At 32.8% G+C, this 19,299-nt stretch overlaps 1 protein-coding gene and 1 pseudogene across 3 annotated transcripts in view; both read left to right on the plus strand.

Annotated features, from left to right (window-relative positions):
* Positions 1–19,299, plus strand: part of LOC145268234 (uncharacterized) — a 150,057-nt gene that overhangs the window by 100,508 nt on the left and 30,250 nt on the right. For 2 of the 3 annotated variants that reach the window (XM_080123556.1, XM_080123557.1), the window contains exon 7: positions 8,916–9,033. In XM_080123556.1, coding sequence (XP_079979682.1) covers positions 8,916–9,033 — 118 coding nt within the window. Of the gene's footprint in view, positions 1–8,915; positions 9,034–19,299 lie in introns of those variants that run through there. The other variant, XM_080123558.1, reaches the window with a different exon arrangement.
* LOC145268460 (U2 spliceosomal RNA) lies at positions 6,541–6,667 on the plus strand (annotated as a pseudogene).

The following is a 19,299-nucleotide window of genomic DNA, read 5'->3' on the forward strand; positions in this document are numbered from 1 at the left end:
CTTTGTAACCTTTATGATTTCGCTGATGATAATGTCTTTGTAATCATGATGCTATTGATGATAATGCTGTCCTTGTAAACATGCTGCTTCTTGTGGCCTAATGATGAGAAGAATTATAATTTGCAAAACAAAGATTCATCATCTTTATGATCGTATTAATCTGCTGGTACGAATTGAAGTAGGCTTTTATGTGTGTGTTGTATCATTCCCGGCACTGATGCGTTTCATGCTTGTCCAGAGATCATTGTTCTTCAGTGTGCGTTTATTGCTCCATGCCAACTAATTCTAGGACTTATTGATCTTCTTCTCTGTTTGTGGACTGAAATAGCCTGATTGATTAATATAATTGATTAAACAAAATTGCTTAGAGATCCTGACCTCAGCACACAAAAAGTAAACATCAAAGTCTGGTGAAATTAAAAACATTGTGTGTGTGTGTGTGTGTGTGTGTGTGTGTGTGTGTGTGTGTGTGTGTGTGTGTGTGTGTGTGTGTGTGTGTGTGTGTGTGTGTGTGAGAATTGGATTGGGTGGAGTTTTTTTATCTAGATAGGTTTTTATCTAGAAAGGTTTGCCTTACTGTTGAAAATGTACTTTTTGGCTTAATTTTTATTATATATATATATATATATATATATATATATATATATATATATATATATATATATATATATATATATATAAAATCAAAATTACAATTAAATTTACCAAAATTATCCAAGATGGTAAAACTAAAGTATATTATAAATATTAAAGAATTAATATTTATAAAGTAATCTCAACCAGATGTAAAAGTTCGATAAAACCAAACAGGAGATAGAGCTTATAATTATATAAATTTTTTTTTTTTTTTAATATTTTTTAAATTTATTTTTTATTTATTTATTTTTTTTTTTTTCATTTAGTGTCTTTTAATAACTCTTGCTGACATTTTCTTAAGTAATAACCTGTACATTTCAGTTGACCTCTTTTTTTGCCCAATATTTTTTGCGCCTTTTAACGTCATTTTGTCTGGGTCATTTTGACATTTGTTTTTCTATTTTATATTTAATTCTATCACAATTTAATTTTTTTTCCTTCTTCTTCACTGATTTTTTTCTCTTCTTCTTCACTGATTTTTCTTTACACTTCGTCTTGACAGCCATGTCAAACGCATATCTTATTTTTCTTTTATTAATATTATTGGAATTTTTTCCCCTTTTCCTTGTACATATTTGTGAATCATTCAACGGATTTCGGCCTTTTGGATTATTTTGAACCATCTTCCAATTGCGTGATTTCCTTGGATTTTACTTGTACAAATGGAAATTTAATCAGCTTTCTTGGATTTATATTTTTGGATTTTACCGTCATTGGATACTTTACCTTTCACCAGACTATCCATTCACTTGAAATCACCTTTTCCTTCGCCATATTCCCTCTGCTTCACTTTTTGTTATCAAGATCTTTGACTTACTTGCAGTTTCATCAAATACTTTTGTATGCAAAATCCGATCCCGCATTTTGCTAATTCCTACCCTCTGATGAGAAGGAAAGTATTTCTTCGAAATTCTGTGAATTAAGGACTATCCACTTATTAAGTGTTTCCTTTCCAGATTAAATATGTTTTTAATTCTTTTTCAAAGTGTTTTTTTAACATGTTTTATTAACTATTTGCTCTTATACATACATTTTTTTTTTTAATTCAATTTTCACCCCAAACAAGGCACAGTGCCACTTTGAAGCAGGGGGCTACTATTAGGGACTTAATTAGCGGGGTCATTATGAAGGGAGATGAGTAGAAAGATGTTTGTTAACATTACACTTGAACTTCTGCATATCATTGCAGTTGGGAAAGCAGAATCCCGGAAGGGAGTTCCAAAGACCCGCAGTTCTGGGGAAGAAACTATTGGAGTAAAAGGCTTTCTTGCACCTAGAGATCTCCACTGAAAAGGGATGAGACTTAGTAGCTTGTCGGGTTTGTCGGGGGTAGTTACGTCGGGGAGGTACAAGTGTTTGTAGTTCGTCAGAGCATTCACCATTAAAGTATTTGTATATATATATATATATATATATATATATATATATATATATATATATATATATATAGATATATATATATATATATATATATAGATATATAAATGTATTCTAACTAATATTTCGACTTTTATGGTTTAAGCTCAATGAATGTTATTTACATATACTATTTATATACACTATGATATATGCATCTTGGTAAAACTGGTAAAAACGAACCCAATTATTAAAATAAAAGTTATCAAAAAAATTGAAATTTAAAATAAGAGTAAAATGTTTATTTATATGTAGAGTTATAGAAGATCAAGTAAAATAAAAAAAATATACCATAGTTCTCAATTCCTCAACTCAAGAAAACTTCTCAACTATGGCTGATAAGCAAAATTTGACCATTCGCTGACTTGAAACTGATAGAGTTTTCTGTTCTGCAGATGCTGCACTTAAGACAATTTGTACCAGTCAATGGAGGGGAAACCCTCTATGCTGGGACAATTATTATTTTATGGTAACCAGAGTGCCCCCTTTTTGCCTACTTTTAGGGGAGCTGGTTTTTACCCCACATTAAAAACGGCCTTGTGCCTAATTTGCTTTGATGGGAAAGCAAATAAATATAATACAATAAATATATACAAATATTTATAGGGTACGATTTGAAGTATTCAAAACATAATCATTAGAATTTCATATATTCACATTGAGTTTCGGAAATAAATATTAAATATATCAGCAGTCTAAGTCTCAGTTTTATTCATTATCATCACCATTTACATTCATTAGAATTTTCAATAGATAAAAAATTATCCTCGTCGGTATATTAATCATTTATCTATCAAATCAATACTGTATCTGCTAGGATACATATGCTGGATATATTCATCATTAAACAGAATGACAAGTAAAAGAAAAGGAATTCAACTCAAACCTTTGGTAGGACAGTATTCAGAAAAAGTGTGTGTGTGTTTGTGTGTGTGTGTTTGTGTGTGCGTGTGTGTGTCACAGATTAGAGAACAAGTGAATTATTCTGTCCTATATTGCATTGAAGTAATATTTTCAGGATGATCCTAGTCAAAAAGATAAAGCTCAATATTTCAAAAATAGAGAAAATATAAGTTTAATGATCAAAGTTAAATTCTGTAGATTAAAATATATACACATATATTTGAGTCAAGAATTTATGGTTTGAAACAAAGTATATATATATATATATTTTTTTTTTTTTACATGGGAGTCACCACTTATCAAGGTCCAAAGGCCACTCAGGGATAAGGGTTATTGCGTGTACAGTAATCAATGAGATAGTATTGTAGTAATCATTAGTATTGATAGAGTGTCTTACTTAAGGGCGCGGTTTGTCAGGAGTTTGTTTATGTTGGACTTGAAGATGTCCAAGTTGTAGTCAGGTGGGAAACAGGCAAGCAGCAGAGAGTTACACTAGCGCGCAGTTCTAAGAAAGAAGCTTTGCTCATGGAATCTACGTTTGGATTTAGGCAAAGATAAAGAGTGGGGAAAATTATTGACAATAGTTTCAGCCAGATGGGTGTTTCTCGTGAAAGATTGGCGAGGGGGGACGAGGGATTGGAGCTCAGACGAGCACCTGCCATGGAAATAACGATAAAACAAAGACAGGCTCGCAACGTCTCTTCTGTGGGAGAGGGGTTGCAGGGAAGAGAAAAGGGCATCCCCGACTAAACCACAAAGTTTATTTTGTACTCTGTCAAGGCAGGATAGGCTGTTTTTAGCAGCTCCTGCCCAGATGTGGCAGCAGTACTCCATCCTTGGACGTACTTGGCTTTTATGGAGAAAAATTATGTTTATTTCCTTAATTTTCTCCATATAGCCTTTGTTTCAAACAATAAATTCTTGACTTAAATATATGTGTATATATTTTAATCTATTTCTGTAGGCTGTTTTTGAACCCAGTCAACGACGGGTACATTTGCTAGTGTATATATATATATATATATATATATATATATATATATATATATATATATATATATATATATATATACATATTGTCATCCATATACAGTACTGATTCCCTGTTTCACAGCTCCTCAGTGCAGCTAGACAAGCAACTATCTCAAGCCAGGATCGAAAGCCAACTGCCCAAATGACAGTCGGAGCTTCTAACCGTTGCACTATTCGGCTGCTGCTATGATAAGTCTCCATTTAAAGAATCTTTAAATATTCTTTAATCACCAATATATATATATATATATATATATATATATATTGTATTTTTTTAGATATAATTATCCACTGACACGTGTTTCGTCGTGTACAACTCATCAGAGTGGCTAAATCTAGCGAGATTCGAAATCGGGACCCCATGGTAAGAAGCGTAAACCTCTACCATCAGGGTATCTCATGCAACTGTTGAATATATCGCGAATTACGTAGATGTTAGGTACTGGCAAAATGGATGCCGATGCTCAAAATGAATAAACCTTTTTACTTAAAAATTCACCAAAAATCAGGAAATTAACCAATTTTAATAAAATTTTCAGTTCTTATCAAATAATAATCACGGAATATATTGAACCCATTATTTTTATTTAAATCTTAGTGGAAATGTACTATTTTGTTTAAACAGAAAATACCTTTACTAAAGTTTTGGTTTTCAGTAGTAAAAAAAAAATGATTGAATTTATTTTTGCTTTTTTTATGAAAATAAGGCATCGTAAATTGTAACAATTTAAAAAAAATATATATTTAATTTTTACAGGAACATTACGATAAACGCCCCTAAACTCTATATTAATGAATTCGCTATAACTCAAAGAAAAATTAATTTCTCGAACTACCAATAATACCATTAAATTAAGCATTGTTTATTTAATATTTTCACACAAAAAAAATTATAATTGCAAAAAATATTTCTACTTTTTTTTTGAATTACAGGTTTTGCATAATTTTTATATGTAAGATTTTAATATTTTCCTTGCTTAAATAAATGTGAAACTTTCAGCATAACATAATTTTTATATAATATTTAACAATAATTTTTTTAAAATTTAATTTAAAACCAGGAACATAGAAAAATAGTTAAATTAAAAAATGGTAAAAATTATACAAACATTCTGAATAGGAATGTACGGATGCACGTCTAGGGAAAAAAAGAAAACTAGCACACCCCTTCCTCCCTTTTAATTACATGACGTCATTTTCACAGTTTTCGACTGGCTAAAATTTTGGGCTTCCGTATATTCTGTGTTTACAAAACTTTAGTTGGTTGCGCTTTTGCGAATGGCAGAATCGCTCGGTTTTGGGTCTAATTAAACTATTTTTGTACAAACAAGGTGGGTTTTTTTTTTATTTAATTCTAGGACTTTACTAATTAACTTTGAAATAGACACAGAAAACTGATATTTATCTTTGAAAAATGTTTTACGATGAATTTATTTAACTTCAAAATTTAGCTGAATTGGTTAAGTCGCCGTGAAAACAATTTTCACACCTTTTTTTTTTTTTTTTTTTTTTTTCACGTGTACAAATATTTGTTTCTTTATGGAAATTAACTTTAATCTTTAATCTTTCAAATACAAAAAAAAAATGTATTCGGAAATCTACAAAAAATTATGATAAATCAGCTTTCAAAATGAGGCCACCCTATCTTTAATCGTCTAGTTTTGCCCATACAGTTCCGTAAAGTAAAATTAAACAAGTAGCCTCTCAGCTAACTGAGTGTGTGTTCCATCCCTCCCCAATTAGGAAGCCTCCAAGATTCTCACCCCCTCTTACTTGCAATTTTTGTTTTCATCCTTTCCTCTAAATTTCACCCATCTTGGAGGGAAAGAAATACAAACTAACCCCCATCCCTTACCCACAAAATTTTCTTTTCTCCATTCACCCACATCTAGAGGGCATCCCCACTTAGAGACTGACCCCGCAGAAGCAAGCCAGGTTTCTTTTACAAACCTAGTGGAACGGGCAATCTATCAACTAGACGGGGTTGGGAGGGCCCTACTAATCACCTTTTGTTTTTTCTTCCCCCCCCCCGTTCTCAACACAAATTAATTCTTGTACCATTTTATTGTTATCTTTTTTGTTTTTACACATCAATAAAAAATGTTTTACAAATTGGGAGTTAAGTAGGTCGTCTCCCAGAATGAAAGGGTGAATGCGGTATTATGGTGAAAGAAGATACTAGCTGGGAGAAACTTTTGATTTTGTTTAGTTCTGGAGTGACAAGGATGACCAACGACCCCCACAATCCCCCCTTTTGAGTTGGCCATGTGCCTAAGTTTTTTGTTCATCGTTGATTTTCACTGTATTTTTAACATGAATAAAGGATTTAATATCTCAAAGTGTAGTATCTGCCGGAACAGATACTGCAAGCAAAGACCATATGTGGGGGCAACTCCACATATAAGACCTTGGTCAATGTAGGAGCAACCCTTCATACCAATTGTCACTATCCAGCTCCCCTACTCCCCGGGAAGTTGGTCCTCATTTCCCCTTCACTCCTCACATTAAAAATCGGCCTTGTGCCTAATTTGCTCGGTGGGGGAGCAAATAAATACCCTTTTCTTGGCTTTTTGGCCAAGATCAAAGTGTAGTATCTGTTCTTACTACATGCTGTACTTATTGTGATATAAAGTGGGACATCACTTTTCTGTATTAATTTAATGTAAAATGATCACCCACTTTACAACCAGTCAGTCTCAAAGCCATTCAAGTCATTCTCCAGATCATTCAAGTTGTTTTTGAAGGATTCCAGTTATTTTTTAAGCATTCAAATCATTGTTAAGGTCATTCAATTCATCCTTAAGTTCATTAAAGTCATTCTAAGTCATTTACTTTTTTATTTATTTAAGTCATTTCAGCCCATTTTTCGGTCATTTTAGTTTATCTTTAAGAATTTCATGTCAATCCTACATTCACGCATTTATTCATTACACGAGAGCACACGACTAATGGCTATCGGCCTTGTTAATACTGAATCCAGTAATTTTGCAAACAAGTTTTTATGCTTCAAGTTCTTTATATATTTTAATATTTATTTATGAAGTTTGGTTTGATTGATTTTTGCTGTTTTTTTTTTTTTGCTGTTTTTTTGTTTTTTTTTTGAATTGTTGTCTTCGTTTTTGACTTTACAAAAAGAGTTCCGTAAAAAGGAAAGAAAAAGAAAAGCAATAAGATTAATGCACTTCTTGTATGCCCAATGCTTGCAAAAAATCGAGTTGAACCCGACTCCCGTTCCACAACCTAAGATAACGTAAAATAATGATAAAAAGGACGAGCTGTAACATGTGTGACGTAAGATAAGTTCTGGGTCATACTTACCTTCACTTTTATGATATGCACGTAGCATCCAGTTCATTTACCCTTTTACTTTTACTGTCTTGTTTTGCATTTAAATTCAATTGTTTATTTTCTTGTCATGAAAAGGTGCGTGCCGTCAATTTCCAAGCATTCATTAATTCATTAACTATCACCGGTTGCATTAATTACAAAGTTAAAAATAAAATATTAATTTACCGCCCTTCTCTCTCCCACAGGAAGATCTGACACGCAGTTATAAGGGGTGGGCTGAGGTGGGATTGGAGAGCCATTGCACAAGAAGTATGTACAGCTTAGCCAAAAAAAAAAAAAAAAGTATCTGAGCAGTCCCATCAACACCAGACAATTAGCAATAAATTAACAAGAGAAGGTAAAGCCTGAGAGAGAGAGAGGAGCTCCTAAAACTACACAGAACCGAGCCACAGCCCGGCAGATGCAAGGCCATCATTTTAGCCACAAATGACCCAGATTCTGTCAGAATAATTGTCAAGGATGTACCTTTGACTTAGTATGAACAAAAACTTTTTCAGCCTGTGCTTTGTATGGTTATTATTATGTAACAAAGAAGCAACTGTTTTGCTTTTGTTTTTTGTTTTTTTTACTGTTTTTCGTTATAGCATATTAACTTTTTTCAGGTTTCTTATTTGATCACTAGCAAGAAAACTTAGTGTTGCCTGCAATTGAATGAGGAACTCTATCGATGCCTCCATTCAGTCTCGAGAAACAAAGGATACCCCCTGTAGAGGCAGCTGCGCATGTAATTGTGAGACGAGGGTTACACAATCTCCAACCACACCTCTCCTGAATCGGCCCTGTTTTAGTCCAGTGGCAAGGGAAAGTCCAGGACGACTGGAAACAATGCCGAGATAAGCGGAGAGTACATATAGCACCTGAAAGTCCCAAATGGTAACCCATTTAGTATTGACTAGGTTCAACGTTGCTTAACTTCGTTGATCCAGCAGGAACCGGTGTGTCAACGTGATTATGCCATACACAAAGAGGAACTGTACAATCACATACTTAACCCATAACACAATATTACATTTTTCTACATTTTGTAATATTAAATTTAATGAGTGGAAATATAATTCAATGAAAACTAAATTGAAGAATGAAAACTATATTCTTTTTGTTGATACGAAGAAAACATAATGAATAATTATTGGACAATTTTTAGGAAACTTTAAGAACATTAAAATTCAAATCAAGAAAAAATATTCATTGTAAGATAAGTTTCATGAATAAATCTTTATTTTTTTTTTTTGGATAACAAACAACTGAAAGCAATTTGTAAAAAAAATTTTATGTGATATTTTTCTTTTTTACAATTTTTTTTGTTGTTGTTGTTCAAATCAAGATAAATATCTAATTTTTTGTTCTAATAAACCAATGATAGCAAATTAATGTTTTCTTAAATGACATTGGTTACTGCGATTTCATTGGCTCAATGTTTCGGCACCTTTCGGTGTTTTATGTAAATGCCTGGAAAATCCTGACGATAGCGCGATCTTTTATTCTGCAGGAGTACCGTTTTTCTTTATGTTTTTTCGTTACATTCTTGTTTTTAGGATATTTTATTGTTTCATATGTTTTCTCACATTTATGTTTTTTAGTAATACATACAGTGAAATGGAAGCCACCATTGCACGTAAAAGATTTATAAGATGCAAAGTAAATGACTTGACAAGAAAAAAAACAGAAGCCAAAATTGAAGATCATGTGATTAACATGGTAAATATATATTTTTTTCAATTAAATTTTTACTTAATAATTTTTATGTCTTCATTAATTTTTTTTTAATTCTTTGTTATTTTTATTATATATATATATATATATATATATATATGTTATTTTAAACTTTAAACAATGCTTCACAGAAAGCAGAACCCTGACTTTCATATCACGTTCGCCAAGGATATTCTTCTGGCATTTCAAAATAACACCGCAGAAGACAGACAACGCGTGCAGTCTTTACTGACTGTTTTTTTCTTCAATTTAACATCATGGCAAAGAAAAAAAAACAAAAACAAAAAAAAAAAATATATAAAATTCTGAGGATGGAGTCTATCTCCGAAATATTAATTTCAAGCAAATAAATATTTGTTGTTTGTTTTCATAATATTGCGTTGTAATTTGGCTTATAAACGTATTCCATACATATTTAATTTTTAAATTTAAAAAACGCTTCTATCATGAAAAATATAACTTTGACTTTAATATCTGTTTAATTTTTTTTTATACTGCTGGGCGGAGATTTGAAGGAATTAAATAATTTGTTGATATAGTCATTTTTTTTGGGGGGGGGGCGTAAACATTTACTATTAAAAGAAAAAATACTTACTATATATGTAACAGAGCACATATTAGTGCGTCTGAAGATATCAGCAGCAGTTGAAGGATGGATTGGCGAGCGAAAATATTAGCTGCAGCAGCAGACATTTTGAACATATATGCAAATTGGCAAGTGTGCGCGTGCTTGTGTCAGAAGACAAAAAGGAGAAAAAATGCACCACGTGGCAAGGAGGGAAAGAAAAATACACCAAAGAACCAACTGTTGATTTTATGAAATTAAAGTTAAACATACAAAAGTCAAGTATCATGATTTAAGTGTGCTTTATAAAAAGAAATATTCATTTCAAACGCATCCCTGTCTTATATAAAAAAAAAAAAAAGAATCTATAGTTGATTTTATAGGCTGGGCCTTTCTGCTTGTACGGTGATACAACTTCTCAAATGCACTTGTGATGTTGAGGTGTATAAAACTTTGGTCAAAATCGGGCTTCCTTTTTTTAGTCTGCTGTTTTTCGATTATCACTTTCAGACACATCAAGTACCTTCGCGTGAAATTTAAAAAAAAATCGACCCAGCCATTACCAAGTTCGTAGGGAATTAACACACCCACACCCACAAAGTTCCTTTTACATAATAGTATATATATACATATATATATATATATATATATATATATATATATATATATATATATATATATATATGTTGTTGATTTTTTTTTTTTTTTTTTTTTTTTTTTTTGCAATATTAAGGTTATCATCTCCACCTTGGAGATCCGGTGTTTTCTTAGAAAGTTGCCCTCTTTTTATTTTGACATATTTATTTATTTATTATTTTTTAAATATTTATTTATTATTTAAAAAAAATTTTTTAAACAGTAATCTACGTACACGCGTGTTAGAGAGAAAGAGAATGCTGTCCTTATTCCATAGTCCTTAGCATTCTGTTGCAAGTTATGTCATCCCCTACTTAAACCTGGGCACCGCCAGGTAACCATACTAGTTCTTCCATTAAAAAGAACTTTGTAGAACTTGTTGAACATATGACTAAGTGTGATCCTGTTCTTGAAAAGCATTCCCTGAATTGATATTTGAATGATAGCAGTTGGTAAGTGAATTACTTTATATTTTGGGGAAATTACGTGAAGTTAAAAAAATACTGGATTGGATTTGGAAATTCGTATTATTCAAAAATACTGTTCTCATCTTGGATGTTATCTTCACAACGTTTCAGTCGATGTAACGTCCAATCTTTAGGTGTATCGTGTTGAACTTGGGAATCTTTTTGTTGAACTCGGGAATCTTTTTGTCAGACTTGGAATCTTCATGCTCTGGTTCCACCAGCCATGACCGGGTAGAAGTTCTAAGTAATTTGCAATTGTATTTTTGAGTCGCACACTACTCCTGTGGATTAAATAAAGGGTTCCGTTCAAAATTCCATGCAGATTCCCGAGATCGACAGAAAGATTTAACAGGATACACCTGATTATGGGCGAGAGTTACATCAACTGAAACGTTGTAAAAATAACACCAAAGATGAGAACAGTGGTCTGAATAATTATAATAATATGAATAACCAATCCTCATCTAAAACCTTCAGAAACATAATGGATTTGAAAAGCCAATTATTTTGCCATAATACTAGACAGCACTCATTTCTCATCCTATGGATCAGATGATATTTTATTTACTTGTATGTCATTGTTGCAAACATTTATTGGATTTTTATTCCTGTGAACGGGAAGACATGACATCAAGAAATTGATTTTACACATTCGGCATTTTAATTAGACCATTCCTGTAATGACCTGTTTCCTGTTGATTGCAGTGTTATACTGGTTCTGCGCAGTTCTAGAAGGTCCACTTCCAGGCTTTGCCGTCTCTCTTTGAGAAAGGATTCGTTTATTGCTAATCGCCTGAGACGCCTCTGCCTGGAAATGCCGATGGAGCTGCACAGGCAACTTTTGCAGAGTCAGAGTGCCCCATACTCTGGAGCGCTAACTTTTCAATCCAACTTTATGACCCTTGTGTCACATTTCTCCCGATGGGAGAAAAATAAACACCTATTTTGGCTTACAGGAATAAGCCTGATCTCACTATATATATATATATATATATATATATATATATATATATATATATATATATATATATATATATATATCGCACCCCCTATTGCTCTGTCATAATGTTATTCATTGTAGGTTGCTACAAAATATATGACGACGCCCAACCCCCTCTGATTCAAGACACATTTTAGTTAATAAAATGAAAATAATATATTCTGAAATAATCTATCTATCTGTCTTCTATACTCCTATAAATTCGTTTTTCTTTTGTGTGTATTGATATTCATATTAAAAATCTTCTTTTCTATTTATTTAAAAAGAAAATACAATTTTCTTATACATAGGTTGTGGAATTGCATTCACTAGCAAAAGATCTAGCTAATTTGCATATTCTTTTAAACATTAATTTTAATTAATTCCCTATTAGTTGCTTCGGTTTTCTTATGGGGTAATTATTTTTAGTTAACTATTACGTGTAATTATATCCATGCAGATATTCTACATGATTTATACTTGCATATTATTTGCGTACAAAGTTTGTAGTAAACACAAAATTGTTTCCATATATATTTATGTATACGTATATATTTTTGTTTAACAAATTTCGCCTACCAAACTCCTCCTAGAGTTTTTGGTCTACAGGCATGAAACTTCATATATAAGGTATTTGAATCCATGCAAAACTTTATATTTGCGTTTTAGTCCGGAAAAATCGGTGCAAAATGTTAAAATTTAAAAAAAATGAAATTTGCCAAGTGAAGGTCGAACGCCAGCATTACGAATGCATAGCGTAGTAGTTATTGGTTCATGGTTTAATTTTTAGCCTTGCAGTAAACATATTTTCATAGCCTGGTCATTGACGGCAGAGGCAAAATAAATTGTGAGCTGAACGTTTTGGTTTCAATTCTCGGTGGTGGCGCATGGGGATTTTTGTATACTTTTTAAATCATTACTATATATTGCATCCAATCTATCTATATATCTATCTATCTATTTATATATCTATAAAAATGAAAATGTCTGTCTGCCTTTTCTCTATGGTAGTTAAGGAAGACTATTATACAGAAAGGCATTACTTTACATATTCACACTTTTAAATATATACATATGCACATAACCTTATGAACAGTACATAGGGCCCAAGCAAAGCCAGGCGGAACTGCTAGTATATCTATAAAAGTGAACGTGTCTGTGTGTCTCTCTGTGTGTCTGTGTACATTTCCCTACGCAATAACTCTGTCAATTTTAAGTCTACAGACTCGAAATTTGATATACAGGGTACTAAGATTTGGGAAAATCTTTGTAATCTGTTTTCGGCCAGAAATTTGGCTGTTAAGGGGTCAAAGTTCAACGATTTGACCTTTGAGAACTCTATCAAACTCCTCCGACAATTTTGGGTATAAACAATTGAAATTTTAGATATAGGTTTCTTTGACATGGACCTAACTTAATAACTTGATTTGAGCCTAAAACAATAAATCTTAAGGGGTCATAATAGGGGTCAAAGTTTAAAAAAAAATTGACCTCTGCGGTCTCTACCAAATTACTCAGACAATTTCTGGTCTAAATATTTGAAATTTTACATAAAGGGTATTCAGAGATAAGCCAAGCTTTTTAATCGGTTTGGGTCGAAAATTTTTGTTACCAATATATAAATGTATGTATGTATGTTTGCATGTCTGCCTAAACTTTCGACAGAGGTGACGGATTTTTACAAGATCAGTATCGTTTTGAAGTTTGACCTTTCAGACGACAAATATCGAAAAATTGGCTAAAAACATTAATATCTTCACCTTCAACTGGGCACTTTTCTACAGGGATTGGGGCGCTTTTTTCACCAATATTTTTTAGTTATCCTCGCGTTTCGATTATCTAGCCTTAATTTAAACCTACGTCACTTCCGGTTTGGCGGTGGTCGTAACAACAAAGGCGTCAGGTTTTTTCCCCGTTCTTCTCCTCCTTCGGGGTATGGGTTCGAGCCTGCCTTCCTACTACCACGTTTTTTTTTTTTGATTTTTTTTTTTTTGCTCAACACACACATCCAAACATCCGGGCAACGCCGAGCACCCATGCTAGTTTTTTTTTTTTTAAATAGAGGTACTTGAAGATATCTTCATTAAAACCAAGCAACCTACAATAAATAACATCACATATGAAACCATTAACAATATTTGTTTTAAAATGCTTAAGGAAATACAATTCATCCCGTGATGCTAATTCTTTCTTACCAGAATTTAATTCATATTCACGTTCTCGGCTACTTTTTGAAATTCCTTCCCTTTTCTCCAGCTTTTTTTTGTTCATTTGTTTCTTATTTGAAGATGATTCGAAGAAGAATCAAAAACGCTAGTGATACATATGGAGCATACATTAATGTTATTTTTATTTTAACACAAAAAAGATTAATCGCTGGTGTCTTCCTTTTCTTCTTAAGATTCTTATGGATGGCTCTGCTCTCGATGAGAAATCGACTCCAGAACTTCTCGGTCTTTTTTTCTTATCAAATCTTTCTTGGAGTTCATGTATTAAATCCATTGCTCTTTCTGTTTCTTGTTGGTTCTCTCTATAATTCTAAATACTTTCTCACATCTGACGCTATTCTCGATCTCTACAAGTCTACTATCAAACCACATATGGAGTATTGTTGCCATGTTTGGACTGATGAATCTGTGCCCCATTTGAAGGGTCTTGATAAATTGTAGAAACGTATCTATAATTTCATCGATCCCCACATTTTCTTCTTCAGTGCAACCGCTCTCTTCTTCAGAGACGTTATGTTACTAGTCTTTTTACAAATACTATTATGGCATGTGTTCTTCAGAAATGTCTGATCTATTCGCTGCTTCCTTTGTTTCAGCTCGTTTGACTCGTTGGTCTATAGATCTTCATCAATTTGCTGTTTAATACCTCATCATAATACAGCTTCCTATTCCAGTAGCTTTTTTCAAAGACTGCAAGGTTGTGGAACTCTCTTTCTGCTCACTGTTTTCCTTCTACCTACAGACTTGGTTTTTCAAGATTAAGGTCAATAGACATCTCCTGTCTGTAATAATCAGCTTTCATTCTTGTTAACTCCTTATATCAAGTGACTTCATGCCTTGTCTCAAGCGATTTCCATAAAAATTATTTTTTTAAATAAACAAGCATGATCATGCTGAAGAATTCTGAAGTGCTTAACAATGTTATGTATGTGTGTGTGTGTGTGTGTGTGTGTGTGTACATTTAATATTTTACCTCTTTATTTTTCACTAGGAACAGGAACTCATTATGTTCGTCCAAAAAAGATTTTAGACGAACATCAGGAGTGTTTGTTCTCAGTGAAGAATGAAACGGTAAAATATCAAGAGTATTTGTAGCTCTAGTATTGCACTATTGAGCTATCTAAATGAGAACTTTGTGTTTGTTAATATTTTATAGTCGAATAGAAAATTTTATTTGAAATATATAGATATATATGATAAATATTTTTAATACTCTTATACACATATACATGTGTTTCATCCTTTTCTGGGAATCATTAGTGTGGAGGATGATGGTTTTATCGGTCACATGATTTAAAACGCAGATCCAACCCGTCTGGCTGAAACTACTGTCAATAATTTTCCCCACTCTTTATCTGTGCCTAAATCCAAATGTAGATTCCATGAGCAAAGCTTCTTTCTTTGAACTGCACGCCAGTGGAACTCTTTGCCGCTTGCCTGTTTCCCACCTGACTACAATTTGGACGTCTTCAAGTCCAACATAAACAAACTCCTGACAAACCGCCCCCTTAAGTAAGACACTCTATCAAAACCCCCAATACTACAATACTATCTCATTGATTACTGTACACGCAATAACCCTTATCCCTGAGTGGCTTCGGGCCTTGATAAGTGGTGACTCCCATGTAAAAAAAAAAAAAAAAAAAAATCTGTTTGGACTCCTCAATCCATGCGGCCAAGATAACAACCCCGATGAAAAGAAAAACATTAATGACTACTTATGCCTTTACAAGTGGACATACCTAGTGTTCAGCAACCGGGTTAAATGGAACTTGGCATCATGCAGTAAATGCTACAACCTAATTATAATTCTCTTAAAGGGCTCGTTCTAACATTTAGGAGCCTTAAACAATATTATGATAAATATTTTTTTTTTTTAAATTTTATCCTCATACACATGTTTCATCCTTTTCCGGGAATCTATCAACTATTTATAGATTAATTTGTTTTTTAGATACATTGTGCAAATAAAATATGTAACTTCACCCACAAGTGGGATCCTTCCATCTACTACCACTATGGATCAGGATGGACCTAGGAATAATAAGCATTATAGGGTGACTCTACATGACCTTAATCTCTGTAATGGCAGCCTCATGGCCGTATGTACTTTAAGACCCCTTAAAAATGTTAGCAATGTACTAAATTGAGTGTTAATATTCACATATAGCAATATTTATTCACTATGCTACAGGTCTTTGTGCAAGGATCCGTGGCATAGTGGATAAGTACTCGATAAGATTCAGTTATGAAGTTATACTTTTCTACAGGTTGAAGATTCAATCCTCAGTATGGGCAACACTCAAAATACAATTGCAAACTTCTCAGAATTTCTACTCAGTCATGGCTGACGAAATGTAAGCATGCTACCCCCGTGGATTAAATAAATCGTTCCATTCGAAATTATGTGCAAATTCTAGAGTTCGACAGAAATATTTCAGATTTTGACACGATACACCTGAAAGTCAAATGTTACATCGACCAAAATGTTGTGCAAATAACTCTCGAGATGAGAACAGTAGTCATAAGAATTCAAATAATATGAATAACCCTTATCTAAAAAATTCAGAAACGTAATACTGTGAGAACTAAGCTAAGAGAATGCTTTCAAAATTATTTTTGATACAACCACAATGCTACTTACTTCATTTACAATTCTGCCTATGAATAAAAAATAAGGTGTCCTTACTCTTCAACGAAGCCATTCTTTTATATTGTGTCCTAATTCTCGTTGCAGGAAATACCGGGTCCTCAAAATTTTAAATTAACTATACCACAACTATTACCGGCTAAAAAAGTTGATGACTTATAAAAATATTAGATTAAAAAAAAATGTAAAACTGTTGCATCTCAATCTGAAGAAGAAAAGATGTTGAACAAAATTTTATGGGAAATTAACTCAGAAGAAGATTGTGCAATAGAAATCCTACACCCTCTCTATATGAACTTACTCATATGGAGAACCCGACACTGACTGATATCTTTCTTTGGAGATTAATAAGACGTTACTAATCTATGTTTATCCATTCATTGTATTCACTATGGCAATAAACATTTTCTCTATTTATTTTACTATCATGTTGGATGTTCCTTTCACTTGAATAACAACCTTTCCCTTTGGCTAGGAACAGTGTAGTATCTGTTTTGATACTGCAGTTCACCTTTCCTGTTCTCGGTAAGTGGAGGAGAAATCCTTCATGACTGAGACAATCTATTTTTGTTCCTGTCCAGGGTGCCCTTCTTTGGAAAGCTGGATTTTCCCCACATAAAATCCGGCCTTGTGTTTAACTCTGCCCTTGTGGGGAGGCAATTAAATAGAAACAACTTTGTATCATTGTAAACCTTTTTAAGGATATAACAGTTTAGATACATCCTAATATGCCAATGTGAACCCCCCCCCCCCAGAGTTTGTTCTTTTAATTTGGATTCTGATTGAGTTTGTTTCTGTTGTAATAGAATATCGTACAACTCCTTTTTCCTATGTGAACTTACTAATACAGAGAACTATATACAATGATCAATATATTCACTGCTATCTTGCATCAGAGAATAGTAATGTCTTACTGTCAATCGATTAACAACCTTATATATTGTAACCCTATTTTAAAATCCAACAATTCCATTTCAGCAACAAGAGGCCATCATTTCTTTTCCTATTTCAATGCAATAAATTTCAGTTGGAGTAGTCCCCATGAAGATTCAGAATTCAGCTTCAAGAGTTTTCTCATGATATTCTTCATCCTTTTTTTTTTTTTTTTGTACATAGGCATCCTCACTTATCAACGCCCAGAAGCCACTTGAGGATAAGGGTTAAAGAGTGTACAGTAGTCAATGGGATAATATCATAGGAATCGTTAGTAGTGGAAATTTAATAAATTGGATTACTTAAAGGGAACAGCTTATCAAGAACTTGTTTACATTGGACTTGAAGACAACTATATTATAGTCAGCTAGAAAGCAGGTAAACAGAAGACAGTTCCACAGGCGTGCAGTTCTAAGAAAAAAACTTTGTTCATGGAATCTATGTTTAGGTTTAGGCACAGATAAAGAGTAGGGGAAATTATTGGTAGTGTTTTCAGCTTGACTAGTGTTTAACTAACATTTCTTCCATCTTATTAACCCTTATCCTTGAGTAGCTTTTTGCTATGATATGTGGTGACTCATTCTTCCCTATGTGTATCTAAAACTAGGAGGAATTTCTAAGGGTAATGTTTCTTTCTTTTTATGGAATTTGTTCTAGACAAAGCATGAAACCATTTAATGTGAGGGGCTAAGAAAAAAAAAAATAATACAACTTCAAGGTCTAAAACTAGCTAATGATAAGTGCTATGTGAATAGATTCTGATCCAGAAAACAGCAATTATTTCCCCTTTGTCAGAAACGTCATTCATGGAATGTAAGGACTAAAGAACTGAGAGTCCAGCTTCAAGAGCTTTCTTATAATAATCTTCATCCTTTATCTGACAATTCATCAATCTCATTAATCCTTATTCTCGAGTGGGTTTTAGCTTTGATAAGTGGTGACTCATTAATAATAATAATAATAATAATAATAATAATAATAATAATAATAATAATCACAATAATAATAATAATACAAATAAAACAGGCGGTAATGTTCAGCATTACCGCCTGTTTTATTATTATTATTATTATTATTATTATTATTATTATTATTATTATGATGATGATGACGACGACGACGACGACGACAGCAGAAATCTTAAAGAAACTTGAATGCAGAAACTAACTCATCTGAGCTATAAATATTAATCAAAGAGATGTAAAATAAAAAGATAAAAAGACACACCACATGAAATTAAGAAAACTGAAACTCCAAAATTTTATATTAACTATACTACCCTCTCCCTCCGAAAAAAAAAAAAAAAAATGGAGTCAACATTGACTGACGCCACACCAAATAGTTGTGATGTGTCAAGGAGGATGGAAAAACTGAGCAGAGAAAACACTAACCAGAGTTCCACTGGATGAATGTGAAGAGAACTGGAACCTTGGGAAAGCATCTTACCACCCAAATTCCAGTGAAGATCAATGGTCATTATCAGCAGGAAGTCAATGGCAAACGACCGTTGTAATAATGGGAATTCATTTGCAAAGATTATCGAAAGAGGTGGAGAGTACTGGACATCTTGGGGATACTTACTATCATCCAGACTCCAAGGAACGCCAACGGTTGTTGTCAGTGAATAATTTCTGATCATAACTCATACAAATAATAATAATAATAATAATAATAATAATAACAACGATAATAATGATAAAAATAAAAAAAAAATAGAAAAAAGAAGAGTTTATATGTTAAAAAATAAAACATCACCAAACATTGATTTTTCTTAGAATTAAAGGCTCGGCATC

This window comes from Euprymna scolopes, chromosome 43 (assembly GCF_053919585.1).
Source record: "Euprymna scolopes isolate OS-2025 chromosome 43, ASM5391958v1, whole genome shotgun sequence".
Taxonomy (NCBI): domain Eukaryota; kingdom Metazoa; phylum Mollusca; class Cephalopoda; order Sepiida; family Sepiolidae; genus Euprymna; species Euprymna scolopes.